Below are 15,064 nucleotides of genomic sequence, written 5' to 3' on the forward strand. Positions count from 1 at the left end.
ATAATGGTACCGCCACTACATTGCACATACCTGTACATGTTGTTCATACATTGTTCATATTACAGTACATAGCCATATTTATTCTGCTCTTATAAGGTAACTGCTAATACACTGCACATATTTATATTTAATTTATGCTACTCTAAACCACCTTCTTCAAAACAACTGTATACTGTCTACACTGCACTATATTTCTTGTCCTGTCTATGCACCACCTGCCTATACTGTGTACAGTATATCACATTGCACTTTTCTGCTTTTTTGCACTTCTGGTTAGACGCAAACTGCATTTCGTTGTCTCTGTACTTGTTCTCTGCACAATGACAATAAAGCTAAATCTAATCTAATTTAATCTAAAAAACTATCTGCCTCTGCTTTGCCTCTTTATGGATCATGCTATGAATAGCAGCAGCAATGTCTGCATAAGTTGAGACATTGTTATTGACCTTCTGGACAGGAGAAATTCCATCAATGATTGTTGCTGTATTATATTCATCTGGAAGATTATCTGATAGTGATGCAAGTTTCTGCAAATGCTTTGCAAGTGCTGCTTTAGAGGTTTTCCTTGGGGTCCCCTCAGGTGTCGCCAAGGTCCAAGAGGGTGACAAAAGACTTCTCTCATGTCCAGTCTTTAACATGATGGTCTTGCCATGTGCCTGTGTTTTCTTTTTTGATTCATGCTCGTAAATGTCTTTAATTTTTGCTTTGTCAATGTATCATGGAATTTGTGCTTAGGTGTATCTGACTCCAGCCTCTATGTCATGATCTTTGCCTGTAGTATGAGCCTGAATCAGATCATCCCTAACCTCTTGTGTTGTGCTTTGCCTGCTGTAGATATGCAAATTAACTCATGTTCCTCTGAAAATGGATTGATCCAATTTCAGTTTCTGTCTCATCTCATCAGAACTGTGTAGAATTTTTAAAACTGTTGTAAATGTATGTACTTGTAGATCAAGTCTTGGAAAATAGTTATTATTTCTTTTCAATGGAAATTATTTTAACATCAGATGAAAGACAATTTTAAGTATGATAATAATAATAATAATAATAATAATAATAATTGTACATAATGATGACAATGTGTAAAGTATGAATATTTTCACCAACCAGTTCATCTGCATCTCATTCTCACATTCTTACTGCTCAAAAGTACAACTGAAATGTATAATGTAGATAATGTAGATAATTTTAGCACCTGTGATGCAATTACCATAATTTCCCAACTATTAGCTGCAGCTTATACATTGATTTTGCAAAATTTCTTCAGCTGTGAGGTTAATACACGGGGCAGTTAATATGGTATATGGTTTTGTTTCTTTTAACTTCCATAAAACACTGTCCTGTGGCTTATACACAATATGGCTAATACACAGGAAATTACTGTATGTATTTCATGTGCCCTGGACATTATAAAATTGCAAGGGCGTAGGTTTGGTCTCAGCTTTGGTGGGGACACATCCACAACTCCGTTGTCGTTGACACACCCGCTCGCTTGACTGCCGGTGCAAACAAGTACAGCCTGTGCTTTGTCACTCTCCGTGCGTGTAGGCCTTCTGTAGCGTGCATGTCAGATAACCCTCCCCCCTCCCCCTCTGTTTTTCAGCAAATCATATGACGACGTTTCTTGTAGGCCTACTGTTGTTCTGGCGGTCGGAATGATCAGCAGCACAAATAAGTTCGCTAAAATATTGGTGGGGAAAATTTGGTCATCTTAAAATATTGATTAGGACTAGTCCTTAGCGTCCCACCCTAAATCTACGCCCATGTAAAATTTTAATATTTATGTTAAGCTGGGCACATGTGGTGATGTGAACAATTTTCATATGGTATTCCTTGAATGTAAAGGTAATATGTGATTGGTAATGATGATGTTTTGATCTCTTGGAATATCTCTTATTGGTAGTTTCAATAAAATACTAATTTACTGAATTGTGGGGTGTTTCCGAATAGTACATTTACAAATAGTAAATAGCATAGCAATGCAGACCTATGTAATCATTTGAATTTCAAGTCTCTGCTGGGAGGTAGGAAGGTATAAATACATTTATTAATGAGGTAGTGGGCATTTCAATTAGTGCTTCAACACGTTGTGTCTCTGAAAACGTAGATTTGCTCATTATTACACATAAATCTTGAATTTTATCAACCAAAATGAAGGGCAAAATCACATAATGATTCAAAATATGTATGCCAACATCAAACACCATATGCATCAGTAATAATGAGGTTTGGATTATTTTCTGGGCTCTTATGAGTGGTTTAACAAAAAAAAAGCCAATAGGCGGAATTTCCTTTTATCAAATCAGAGGTCAACTTTGAAGGCCTGTACAGCCACAAAGCTACAAGATCCAACTTGGTATCATACCATTTTATACTCCAGAGATATGTAGCTTTCAGAAAAATATAGTGAGAATTTGCCCCCCCAAGTGGTAGTGACACACCCCTTTTTGGGCCTGTGGCTCATGGACTATAAAGGGTGTCCCTATTGCCTCAATTTAGGGAAGTTTCATTCTGGATGCCCTGCAGTGGAAACAATAGCAGAGATTTCAGAGATGTCATCCGTAATATATGCGGATCTTAAACGGATGTCTGACCCTTGCTTACATGCGGACGATTCAGATGATGCTTACATGCGGACATTATATGTAAACGACACCGACGCACATGAACAGAATCTCCAGGTTGAACATGGTTGAACATGGTTGAACACGCACATGAACAGAATCTCGCTTCGTTCAGACATGTGCTCATTTGCATAATGTCTGTCTGAAATACTAGGGGGAGAGTAGTGTAAGAGCCAGGGACATAGTCACCATAGACATTGGGGGGGACGTGTCTACTACTAGTGTGATAGGTGCCCTAAACTGAATCAATCAAAGGAAAACTACTTAAGAAGGATGTTCCACATTATTAAGCATGCGACAGGTTTCAAGCAATATGGGAAAGAAAAAGGATTGCTCTGCTGCTGAAAAGCCTGAAATTGTGAAAACATTGGATATTTCCCAAAACGTATGTGTGATCATTGTACTGTGAAGAAATTTGTCGCTGATTCAGAGCACAGGCGGGTTTGTGCAGACAAAGGCATGATAAGGAAGGTTTCTGCCAGACAAATTCATAGGATAAAGAGAGCAGCTGCTAAAATGCCATTGCAAAGCAGCAAACAGGTATTTGAAGCCACTGGCCTCTGGAGTCCCGCGAGTCACCTCAAGGTGTAGGATCCTCAAGAAGTTTGCAAGTGCATAAACCCACTATTCAGCCACCCCTAAACAATGCTCACAAGCAGAAATGGTTGCAGTGGGCTCAATAATACTACATGAAGACTAATTTTCAAACAGTTTTGGATGAGTGCCGTGCAACCTTGGATGGTCCAGATGGATGGAGTAATGGATGGTTGGTGAATGGCCACCATATCCCAACAAGGCTGAGACGTCAGCAAGGAGGTGGCAGAGTCATGTTTTGGGCTGGAATCATGGGGAGAGAGCTGGTAGGCCCCTTTAGGGTCCCTAACGATGTGAAAATGACCTCGGCAAAGTATGTAGAGTTTCTGACTGACCACTTTCTTCCGTGGTACAAAAAGAAGAACCGTGCCTTCCATAGCAAAATCATCTTTATGCATGACAATGCACCATCTCATGCTGCAAAGAATACCTGGGAGGCTATTCTTCATTCTGGCAGCTCTGGGAGGCTATTCTGCAAAGACATTAAAGCAAACTCTCCAAGAACTCACAAGTTCAATGGATGCAAGAATTGTGAAGGAGATTTCAATGAAGGGGTCCTATGTTAACATGTAACTTGGCCTGTTAAGATGTTTTTGATTGAAACTTTTGATTTAATTTATATCACCTCCTAAAGCTGCAAATTCAATAAATTACCATTTTTAATTCTTTACAACCGATAAAATGTCTTGAAACTCTGTTGTGCATAATAATTTGGAACAGTGCATTTTGAGTTTTTTATTTTTTATCATTGGGAGGTTTGTTCAATAAAATTCGAATTATACTATAACGGTTGATGACTTGAAAATTATACTGACTGTCATTTGCATCAATGTAGAAAAATCTAATTTGCATAATAATTTGGAACGCAGTGTACATTAGCCTACAATGCAAAATGTGAAAGAGAACCCAGGGTGATTTGTGTTCACAATGCACAGATAATGTGAACCGTGCCACAGACCTCAAAGTGAACTGTGCCGAGACCTGCTGAGGGGGTCTCAGTTTGGTTCGCGTTAGAGAGAGTTCGGTTGGCGTGTTCACATAGGCACAAAAGTCATCGATCTGAGTCATCGATCTGAGTTCATTTAGAAGGCTGAAAGGGACAAGTGAAAACACCCTAAGAACCACTGCCCTAGGGTGCCAAATACTTTTATAGTTTCACAGACAAATATATTGATGTAATCTCATCTGCACTGTCCATGTTTCCTGGACTATCATTTTTCAGTGTGCATTTCAGGCCAGAGCATTCGGCGTTACAATAACATGAGCAGTCAGGTTACTGTAGACCTTCACCCCTATTTCACAATGGAAAAGAAACCAAATCCAAAATCTGGATCCTGATCTGTATCCAAAACTAAGATGTACCGCAGAGTGGTACAAAATATGACCGCCGCCCAGTCCTGCACATTCTCTCCGCAAAAACAAATCACGCTTGTCAATTTGTCTCCATCTCCTACTCCATCCCCTACTTTTGTGTATGTAAATGAATGTGTGCATAGTGTGTGTTTGTTATTGTGTGTGTGTGTGTGTGTGTGTGTGTGTGTGTGTTTATCTGTGTGTGTGGGTGTGTGTGCCTGCTTGCGTGTGTGTTTTTGTGTGTGTGTGGGTGCGAGTGCGTGCGTGCATGTGTGAGTGTGATTATGTGTTATGGTTATGGGATTTGGCAGACGCTTTTGTCCAAAGCGACATACAAATAAAAACAATACAATACAACAATACAAGTGAACAATTTAAAATGTTGGTAAGACTACATGAAGGAGAATAGCAATAACTAGTAAAATAGTAGAACATTACTTACCAGTGTAACCTGCAGTGATGTTGCACATACTTCATTCGGATGCTAATTGTTTAGAATGTTTTGAAATGTGCCTTAAAGGAGAAAATCAAACACAAAAAAGGAGAAAATCAAACACATAATATGCACCAGTCCAGCAGCTAAACAGGGCCAGGAAGAATTGATGTCAACACACAAAGATGGGGGGTTACACCCAGCCACACACCAACACACACATACACATACACACACACACACACACACACACACACACACACACACACACACACATCCTGAATACACACAACTTTATAAACACAAACACATTGATGCGCACATACACACAACAACATTACCATTCACATTAACTAACATAACCACAAAAACAAAGACGGACACAAACACACATACTCAGACATCCCAACCTGCAAAAAGTCATTTCAGGGAGGTATCACAAAGCCCCACCCCCCAAAAAATAAAATAAACTTTAGCCTACTTAAATACAGATTAATATGTTGTTACTGTATGTTGGCCTCAAGGGCCCACATCAACTTAGCCCATAACCACTCATTTGTGATTTTGCACCCACCCTCCCCCCCCCAAAAAATAATGAAAATGCAATATTATACCATGCGATATTGATCAAAATGAAAATGCAATATTATACTTCACCTATATATCTTCAGTTGAGATGTTCTGAACTGCACCAAATTTAATTTCTGATTAACTTGACATCCTCTGGAGGTATGCCACAACACAAGTTTTGTGGAAATCTGCAGGTGGTCATACAATAAGTGAATTTATGTGTTGAACGAAGGCTGGGTTGATGTTGAAATGTACTTTCTACTGAGATAAACACACACGTTCACGCACATTAACATCCCCTTGAATTTTGCCTTTTCGCCCATGGTCCTGTAACGTTGAAACATTGAGCCACTGACAAGCTCTCACACACACACTTATAAACTGTGAGACACATTCACAGTTATAAACTGTACAGGCACACACATTCACACAGTTATAGTTGTGCAAGTGTGCTGAGTGTGTTTCACTAATTCACGGATTGGGATAAATGCAGAGACCAAATTTCCCTCACAGGATCAAAAGAGTATATATACTTATATACTATACTTACTATACTATATATATATAAGTATATATATATATATATACGTAATACAACCACAAATCCGAAAAAGTTGGGACATGGTGTAAAATGTAAATAAAAGCAGAATGTAATAATCTGCAAATCTCTTAAACTCATATTTAGTTGCAAAAAGGACACAGACGACATATCAAATGTTGAAAATGACAAATGTTCATTTTGGTACCAGCAACATTGGGACAGGGGTTAACAAAATGCTGGAAAAGTTGTGTAATGATAAAGAAACAAAAAGAAGAATGTTTCATAACTAGGGTAACTGGCAACATGATTGGGTATAAAAAAGAACATCCCAGAGAGGCATCTCTTAGAATTAGATGTAGGAGTATTCATCACCTGTGTGGACAAATGATGAAACAATGTAATTTTAATGTTTCTTAACATTGAATTGTGAAGTATTTGGGGAGTTAATCATCTGTAATATAATTAAAATATTTAGAGAATCCAAATCTTTGCAAACAAAGCATAGAGCTGAAAAACAATATTGGATGGCCGTGTGGTCTTTTGGACCTCAAATGGCACTGCATCAAAACCAGACCTGTTTCTGTAAAGAAAACCAATGTATGGGCTTTGGGAAAGCCTCTGATAACCATTGTCTATGTGCACAGTTTGATACTCAATTCAGAAATGCTAGTGTAAACTTTACCATGCAACAGGCAAAATTGTATTTAGACATGATACAGAAAATACCACTGCCTTTTCTGGGTCTGAGCTTGTTTAGAATGGACTGAGGTAATGTGGGAAAGGTCCTGTGGTTAGACCAATCAAAATTTGTATTGGAAATCATGGACTCATCTCAAGTATCCAACCCAACTTTAAACACCCAACCCAATTCAGCGAAATTCTGGAAAGTGATTAAGTCACTTAAAGGTGTTTGATGTTGGATTCTAAAGTGGTAAATGAGAAAATGGATATTTGTAATGCTTTTAATGACCACTTTATCAAATGTGGTACTCTTGATCAATTGAATAATGTAGATATGGCACCAGACACAAGTCCATTTCAGTGTCACTAGTCCTGAAGAAGAGAGGTTTTTATTTTCAAATAGGCCTAATAACGCTTCCTTCTCATTTAGACCTGTAAACCAATCTGAGGTTGGACTGTGTAATTCCAAGTGTATGAAAAGCTCTCTGGGTGCATCGGTTAGACCCACATCTCTTAAATATTGCAGACCCTGTCATTGCTGAACCTAAACAGCCGACTCTTTACATAAAGGAGGAGACCCAAGTGATTTGAATAACTATAGGCCAATCTCCAAGCTTTGTTCCTTTTTGTCATCATATTTTATATATTAAGTCCTTATCTATCTGGGTTCAGAGCTGGCCACAGCACAATTACAGCAGCAACTGCTGTAGTAAATTATATACTGTTGTTGACAGTAAGAAACATTGTGCAATATTTAGACCTTTTATATCGTTATTATTTATATATTCCCCTTCTTCTTTTCTTTCTATTTTTTTTTTATTTTTTATTTGATTATTATTATTATTATTATTATTATTATTTGCCTTTTGTGTCTTTTTATTGTTCTTGTTTTGTTATTTTGATTATTGTTGTTGCATGTTTTGTAACTCAGGGCATTGCTGTAAAAGAGCTTGATGCTCAGTCAATTTCTTCCTGAATAAAAAACGGTTGATGATGATGATGATCTACGACGGTGTGGAGGTGCATCTTGCACATCTGGCACAATCAATTCTGAATGATGTATACAGGTTTTGAGCAACATATGCTGCAATCCAGGCAATGTCTTTTCCAGGGAAGACCTTCAGGAAAACAATGCCTAAACAGTATTTCTCCATATAATGGCCCATCTGCAGTCTAGACCTGTCAAATTAGGTACATTATGGAATAAAAAAAAAAACATGATTAAGAATACCCCATACTGTTGAGCAACTGCAATCCTATATTGGGCAGGAATGGGACAACATTTAATTCTCAAAACTCTAGCAACTGGTCTCAGTTCCTAAACATTTACAGAATGTTGTTAAAGGAAGGGGTGAAGCAGCACAGTAAACATTCCCCGTCACAACTTTTTTTTAAACATGTTGCTGGCATAAAATGTTCAAAATGAACATATATTTTCCATGAAATTGTCCATATTTTCATTTTCAATATTTGATATGTTGTTTCCTTTTTGCTGCTAAATATGGGTTTACGAGACTTGCCCTCTATCCTCTTCAATATTTACTGTACAACCGGAAAGTTTTCGGACCCTTTTCCACATTTTGTTTATTCCACATATGTTTCAGACTCGTCTTAAAATGGATTCAATTCATTTTTTTCTCATCAATCTACACACAATACTCCAATACTCCACAAAAAAGAGGGTGTTTAGTGTTTTGTAAATTTATATAAAAAAATAAAAGATTGAAATATCCCATTTACATAAATATTCAGACCCTGATGCTTGCAATTGAGCTCTGCCTTTGGTGCATCCTACTTCTATCTACAACTTGATTGACAACTAATGGTTGTCTGTAAAATCTATTCGATTTACCCATTAGAATCTACCTCAGAATATTCCAAACAGTTATCTAACCAATTATATTATACAGCAGTGAAGTATGGGTCCTCTTATGGATTTGAAAAATGGGACAAACACCCAGTCAAAACCCTGCATGCAGAGTTCTGCATCCTCACAGAGGAACAAACCTAACAATGCATGCAGGGCTGAAAAAGAGCCATCTCATAACAAGTGACCCCAGCTCTTGTTGTTTTAAAGCCCTAGGATGAGTGTAAAAACAAGCCCTCTATCTTGAGGCTCACACAAAGTACTGATCCAGCTGATACAACTAATCAGGACCTTCACCCTTTCTCAAACAATTTGGCAGAACCAAATAATAAATGCGGAAAAATAATATGACTTGCTGGACTGAAACAAGGGACAAAATAAATGTCTATGTTATTTGGCCCTAAACAGGCTATGGCAAACGTCAAACAGAGGAAACTCTTGACAGACTAAGCAACCACAGCCTGGCTATTGAAAGAGGCAGACACGGGCAGTCCTGGATGCCAGTGTACCCATTGCAGCAAGGCATGGTAACAGAGTTTTCCTTATTGAGTGCTGCCAATTTAAAGAAATCCGGTATTGCTTTCCTGAATTCAAAACAATCCACCCAAACTTCTTTTTTGTCCACACAGGTTTACACAGAGTGATGAATACCCATACATCTTGACCCTGCCTCTCTGGGATGCTCTTTTTCATACTCAATCGTGTTGCCAGTTACCCTAATGAAAAGTCTGAGAACAATCAAATTCTAAGAATATTAGGAACAGGGTAGCGCCAGAGTTGCAGCTAGATGTAGATGCCTGCCATTAACTAGATATCCCCACAAAACTTCCTCCGGTGATTACATTAAGACAATTTTTTGTATTACATGTTTTCTGATATTATATATGTATAAATATGTAAATGAGCCATGCATTAAATGCAATAATTTGTATAGGCTATACATTTCAAGTACAGAAACCTTCTTCTTTATGTGACATAGGGTATAGGTCTATACCTTGTCAAAAATCACTATAGAGACTTATTCTCCTCGAATTTTACCGACTGACCAAAATTAGGGTGTCTGGCTCAAGGACTGAAATACTAAATGATGAAAAGTCGCAGGTGTATGCGTTGTTGGTCCGAGTCAGCTGTTGTGATTCCTCCTCGCCAGCAGGTGGTAGTTACTTGTTTACGATGGCTCTGTTTGACTGCCGCTATGCTGTCAAACATGTGGCTTGGCCGGCCATGGTATTTACTGGGCATGCGCAATTCAGTCTTTCTTTTTCAGTCCAGCGGAGTCCAAAACCCTGTCTGTGACTTCGGGCTCCTGAAACAGGAGATCTAAAAGTCCTCAAAATGGTCAGTAAAGTGCCATGATATGCACGAATTCTAACATGTATGACAATGCACTGTTGTTTTATGCCTAAATATGTTTTTTACATTTTACTAATTATTAGGATGATTGTAGATTCTTGCCGGTGTAGCATAGCGGTAGTCTTTTCAAACGTGGCCTAATGGCCAGAATTTCGGATTCTCTTTGGAATGGTTGATACTAGGTACATGCCTCAATTTGTCCGAAAGTTTTGTCCTTGTTTCGGCAACGTATTTCAGCAAGCAAACACGAGCTTTTGGAAATAATGTGACTCGTTTGTCTTGTCAGCGGAACATATTGCCAACTAGCTAGCTATTCGGCTAAGGCTAACTAGATGTGTGCTGCCATGATTGTCAGGTTTCCTGCAATAGTCGTAGGCCTAACGTGACTTTTTGAATTCACGTTATCTGTTCATATTCTCGGTAGATGATTCGCTTGTCAGTGAATGGTGTCTTGAGTGAAATAAACTGATCACGCCTACATGTTTTTCAGGGATTTGTTAAAGTGGTGAAGAATAAGGCCTACTTCAAGAGGTACCAAGTCAAATTCAGGAGAAGGAGAGGTAAGCTTGTGCATTTTATCCTATCAATTTGTATACAACGTGAGTTGCTTGTTTTGCAATGAACATGTTTGGAAATATGTTAAATTGTGGTTACTGGCTTTTTTCAGAGGGAAAGACTGACTTCTTTGCCCGCAAAAGACTGGTGATCCAGGATAAGAACAAGTACAACACCCCCAAATACAGGATGATTGTGCGATTCTCCAACAGAGACATCATCTGTCAGGTTAGTTTGAATGCAGTTTCAAGTTTGGCGTGTGTTTCAGTCTTCTCATGTTTCTGTGTGTACTGGACCTGAATGAAGCTGTTTTTATGACCACAGTAATGATTGTGTTGTACCTGTGTGTCTACATCAGATCGCCTATGCCAGGATCGAGGGTGACATGATTGTTTGTGCCGCCTACTCCCACGAGCTGCCAAAATACGGCATCTCTGTCGGACTGACGAACTATGCCGCCGCGTACTGCACCGGTCTGCTGCTGGCTCGCCGGGTGAGGTCCTCCTCTGCTCTTTACCCAATGCACACACACACACACCAACCCTCACTAGAGAATGCTTGTTTGGGAACTAAAACTTCAGACATCACAGCGTGTCTCATGAGTGCCACAGATGTAAGTCATTAGTGGAAGGGGGAAAGAAGACTAAAGTACATCATGGGGCCCTCCTTCTACTGTGGCGATGGATACTTAGTCCTGTCCCTGGGTGACCCCAAGCCTGGGATGCACTGGGTCTTTGTTTCACACTTGTTAGTAGTTCTGTTTCAATGTGCTTGATTTGTTTCGAGTTCAATTCAGATTGCAAGTGATAAGATATGGCAATTAGACAGTGCTGCATAAGCACTGCCTGGGAAAACCTGATTTGGTGTTGAACAGTCTCCAATATAACTAAGATTCTGGAACAATTGTGATATATAGGTGGTTGTTGGAAATTAATGAAAAGACATGAATGCCTCCATTTGAATCTTTAATTTATGTGCAAATATGTAAGAAATGGCCATCAGATATTTTATAGATGGTTAGCTTTTTTTTCCTTCCTTTGCTCAGTCTTAGTAAGATTTACACTAAGATTGAAACTCAGTCAAACTCAAGCCCAAACAATAGAAAGCGCAATACTTGAGGTCTTCAGTCTATTAAGTGAAGAGTAAAGCTTTTGAAATTTTTAACAGGAAGTTTACTGAATAGTTCTCATGAATGGGATTTCTGAAAATATTGACTCTGGAAGTGTACAGACCAGCACCTGCTGGTGATGACTGGCAGTGCAGTGATATGTGGAGCACATGTAGAACTACTGAAACTTTTAACAGTGGTTTCATGTGCCATTGAAATATTTTAAGTTTGGTTGAGCTCCTTTTTAGTGGTGTCTTTGTATATTATGACCAGAGTAGACTGACCTGAGTTCCTTTGGCTAATGTGAAGCAGATAACAATTTAATGACTTCTGTGTTAAGTGTCTTTGGTGTTTGAGGTGGAGGCATGTCTGGTGTTTGTCTGTTAGGTGGAAGGTAATTATTCCACTTCTCTGCCATCTGAGATTGCTCAGGAGGCCAGCTATGTTTTCCTTTATCTGCCCAGAAAAGGTTTCTCAGCAGCAGCGAGTCTGAAATTCAGAAACTGCCATCACTTACCAATGCTAGGTCATCCTTTTATGATTCCATACATTCAAATGAGTGTTGAACATGTGTGCAACCACTGTCATAAGGTTGCATTGCAAACAACTGAAGTGATGTGTTTTTTTTGTCTCCTCAGCTGCTGAACAAATTTGGCCTGGATAAGGTGTACGAGGGCCAGGTTGAGATCACAGGCGACGAGTTCAATGTGGAGAGCATCGACGGGCAGCCAGGTGCATTCACCTGCTACCTCGACGCCGGCCTGGCCAGAACCACCACTGGTAACAAGGTGTTCGGAGCTCTGAAGGGTGCCGTCGATGGAGGCCTGTCCATTCCTCACAGGTGAGGGGCCAGCATGATATGACCACAGCAGGAAGTCTCTGGCAAAGTCTAAACCTCACCGCCTTGCTGATTTCAGAGCTGTAGAGGTAGTACAAGTGGCAGTAGTATGAGTATGGTGAGCTGCTGTAGTTGCTGAGGGTGTTTGCATGGTTGGCTGCACACACGCTGTCTGCTGCTCGATGATGATACATTTTTAAACTGAGCAAAATTGTAGTTGGTCCTTCATTTGCACAGTTGATGTAAGCACGTTTCAAGACGGGGCTGAGGGCAGCAGCATGGTCTGTGTTAATAGAGCTTCATGCAGATGCTCCGAGGTAACCACAGGCCACGCCTCATGGTGCTTACGGTTAATCCTTACCTTTGGCTGTGAAAGGATGTGAAACGGGGCTCTAGGCAATGTAGTCTACAGGAGGTGCTATGTTCCTCTGCACAGTTGCGCACGTTGATGACGTAAGTCATTGACGCGCAGTCACAATTGTTGGGAGGCACATGACATCTCCCATAAGCCGTGTTGATGACACAATTCTTGCCGCGTGCACGGGACAGATGCAGGACCACACCAGGCCTATACCTGTATAACTAGCCTATAACTATAACTGGATAGCATGCATGTATGTCTGACTAATCTAAGAGGAAAAGAGATCCACACACCGGATCGATTCATAATCTCATTGTGTGACGTTTCGAGCTTGTGGCTCTTGCTCAGACTTGTTTCCCTAATCCTAAAATATGCCTAATGAAACTTGCAGTGGTAACTGCTTGTCTGAGTTTACCTGATTTAAATCGTCACTTTTCCTCTTTTTCAGCACCAAGCGTTTCCCCGGTTATGACACCGAGAGCAAGGAATTCAACGCCGAGGTCCATCGTAAACACATCCTGGGCCTGAACATCTCGGAATACATGAGTCTCCTGATGGAGGAGGATGAAGATGCCTATAAAAAACAGTTCTCCCGCTTCATCAAGAATGGCGTCACCCCAGATTCAGTAAGAGAAAAACAACTTTTCATAACCACTACAGCGTTGATGGCTGTCCACCACAATGCCAACTTCTAATCCTGGATGGGGTTTAAAGTTGAAGCTATTTTAAATGCTTTTAGTATTAAAGCGAGCCAATATCAATCTTTTTTTATTGCATGTATTTTTAGTGTTGTATGATAACTTCAGTTTTAAGATGTACTGTCCTCAGTTTGCATGGTTTGTGCCATTAGTGACAAAAATGTGTGTAACCTGTGATCTCCAGGTCGAGGAGATGTACAAAAAGGCGCACGCGTCCATTCGTGAGAACCCCGTACACGAGAAGAAGCCCAAGAAGGAGGTCAAGAAGAAGAGGTGAGTTTGGCACCAGGGCTTTGGGGAGATCTACTGGACAGAATGAGCACAACACGGGACTTGTATGCTTGACAGGACCCTTATGGTGGTTGTACTGGGCCACAGTTCATGTAACATGAGTTTGATCAAGCATATGGCATTGATGATGCCATGGATGTTGCTACAGATAAGACTGACCTGAGTTCATAGAGCATGGGGCCAAAATCCAACATGTTACACTTCCATTCATTGGAGTGGTGTTGACTTGAGGGGGCAGAAGCACTGCTCTTCTATTAAGCCTATAGAAGTTGGCATAAATCTTGTTCCATAGTTTGAACAGTTATCAAATTGTGAACACAAAGTCCCCTGATTAGAGGTACTTGTTGGATGCTGGGTGAAAGTTAACCTAAAGTGCACTTTAAGTGGCTTAAATATCACACTATAATGGTATTTGTGCAGGGTTAATAATTCTGGAAGGAATATGGCTCTAAAGACGGGGTTTGAGCGCCAAGAGGGTTTCCCCAGAAATTGTCCCATTGTGAAGTAGACTTTTGCAAATGGTTTAAATTAACCCCAGCCTCAGCATTACTCAATGAAGATGGTGCTGTCTGTAGGACTTAATGTGGGATTCTCTACCTGCCTGTCTGCACATGCCAGACTCTTGGCTTGATGAAAATATGTGAATGTGACTCACTGCCATTAGAGGGTGCGTATGCGTCCACTAAAGGCAGTTTCAGTTGTTTACTGGGCTCCTTTCTGCCCATTGTGTTGTGCTTTATTCCACGCCTGCTGTACACGGGCCACATGCTCGGTGTTCTAATGTTGTCGCACGTCTCTGGCTGTTTCCTAATGGTGTGGCTTTGTTTCCTGTTGTGCAAGGTGGAACCGCGCCAAGCTCACACTTGCCCAGAGGAAAGACCGCGTGGCCCAGAAGAAGGCCAGCTACCTCCGGGCTCAGGAGCAGGCTGCCGACTAAGGCTCCTCCCTGGTCTGCTCCAAATGAGTGCGGCAAATCACTTTGTTCTAATAAATCTATCGAAAAGACTTCAGAGTGCCTGTGTATGCCTGGGTGTGGGTGTGATGCTTCTGCAAGTTATTTTTTTTTTAAACAAAATATAAGATGCAATTAAATTTCTATTGATTGACCACCCAGGGTCACTGCTGTTTCTCACATGGATCTGCATTGTGTTCCAGTCTTTTTTTATTTTTTTTGATGCAAGAAACTTATCCTTTTCA

General features: G+C 40.2%; 1 protein-coding gene across 1 annotated transcript; it reads left to right on the forward strand.

The window, feature by feature from the left end:
• The first annotated feature begins 9,903 nt into the window (after positions 1-9,903).
• On the forward strand, positions 9,904-14,872 carry LOC125301097 (60S ribosomal protein L5). The gene is made up of 8 exons (XM_048253364.1): positions 9,904-10,001; positions 10,507-10,576; positions 10,684-10,799; positions 10,930-11,064; positions 12,318-12,520; positions 13,327-13,504; positions 13,761-13,849; positions 14,708-14,872. The coding sequence occupies exons 1-8, from the start codon at positions 9,999-10,001 to the stop codon at positions 14,802-14,804; spliced, it is 891 nt and encodes a 296-aa protein (XP_048109321.1). The 5' UTR covers positions 9,904-9,998; the 3' UTR covers positions 14,805-14,872.
• Positions 14,873-15,064: the final 192 nt, after the last annotated feature.

Source organism: Alosa alosa, chromosome 9, assembly GCF_017589495.1.
Source record: "Alosa alosa isolate M-15738 ecotype Scorff River chromosome 9, AALO_Geno_1.1, whole genome shotgun sequence".
Lineage (NCBI taxonomy): Eukaryota > Metazoa > Chordata > Actinopteri > Clupeiformes > Clupeidae > Alosa > Alosa alosa.

Excerpts from the sequence above, each read along its gene's own strand:
- LOC125301097 (XM_048253364.1), top strand. Across the intron at positions 10,577-10,683 it reads CAAATTCAGGAGAAGGAGAG|AGGGAAAGACTGACTTCTTT; the intron begins GTAAGCTTGTGC and ends GGCTTTTTTCAG. Across the intron at positions 13,505-13,760 it reads ATGGCGTCACCCCAGATTCA|GTCGAGGAGATGTACAAAAA; the intron begins GTAAGAGAAAAA and ends TGTGATCTCCAG.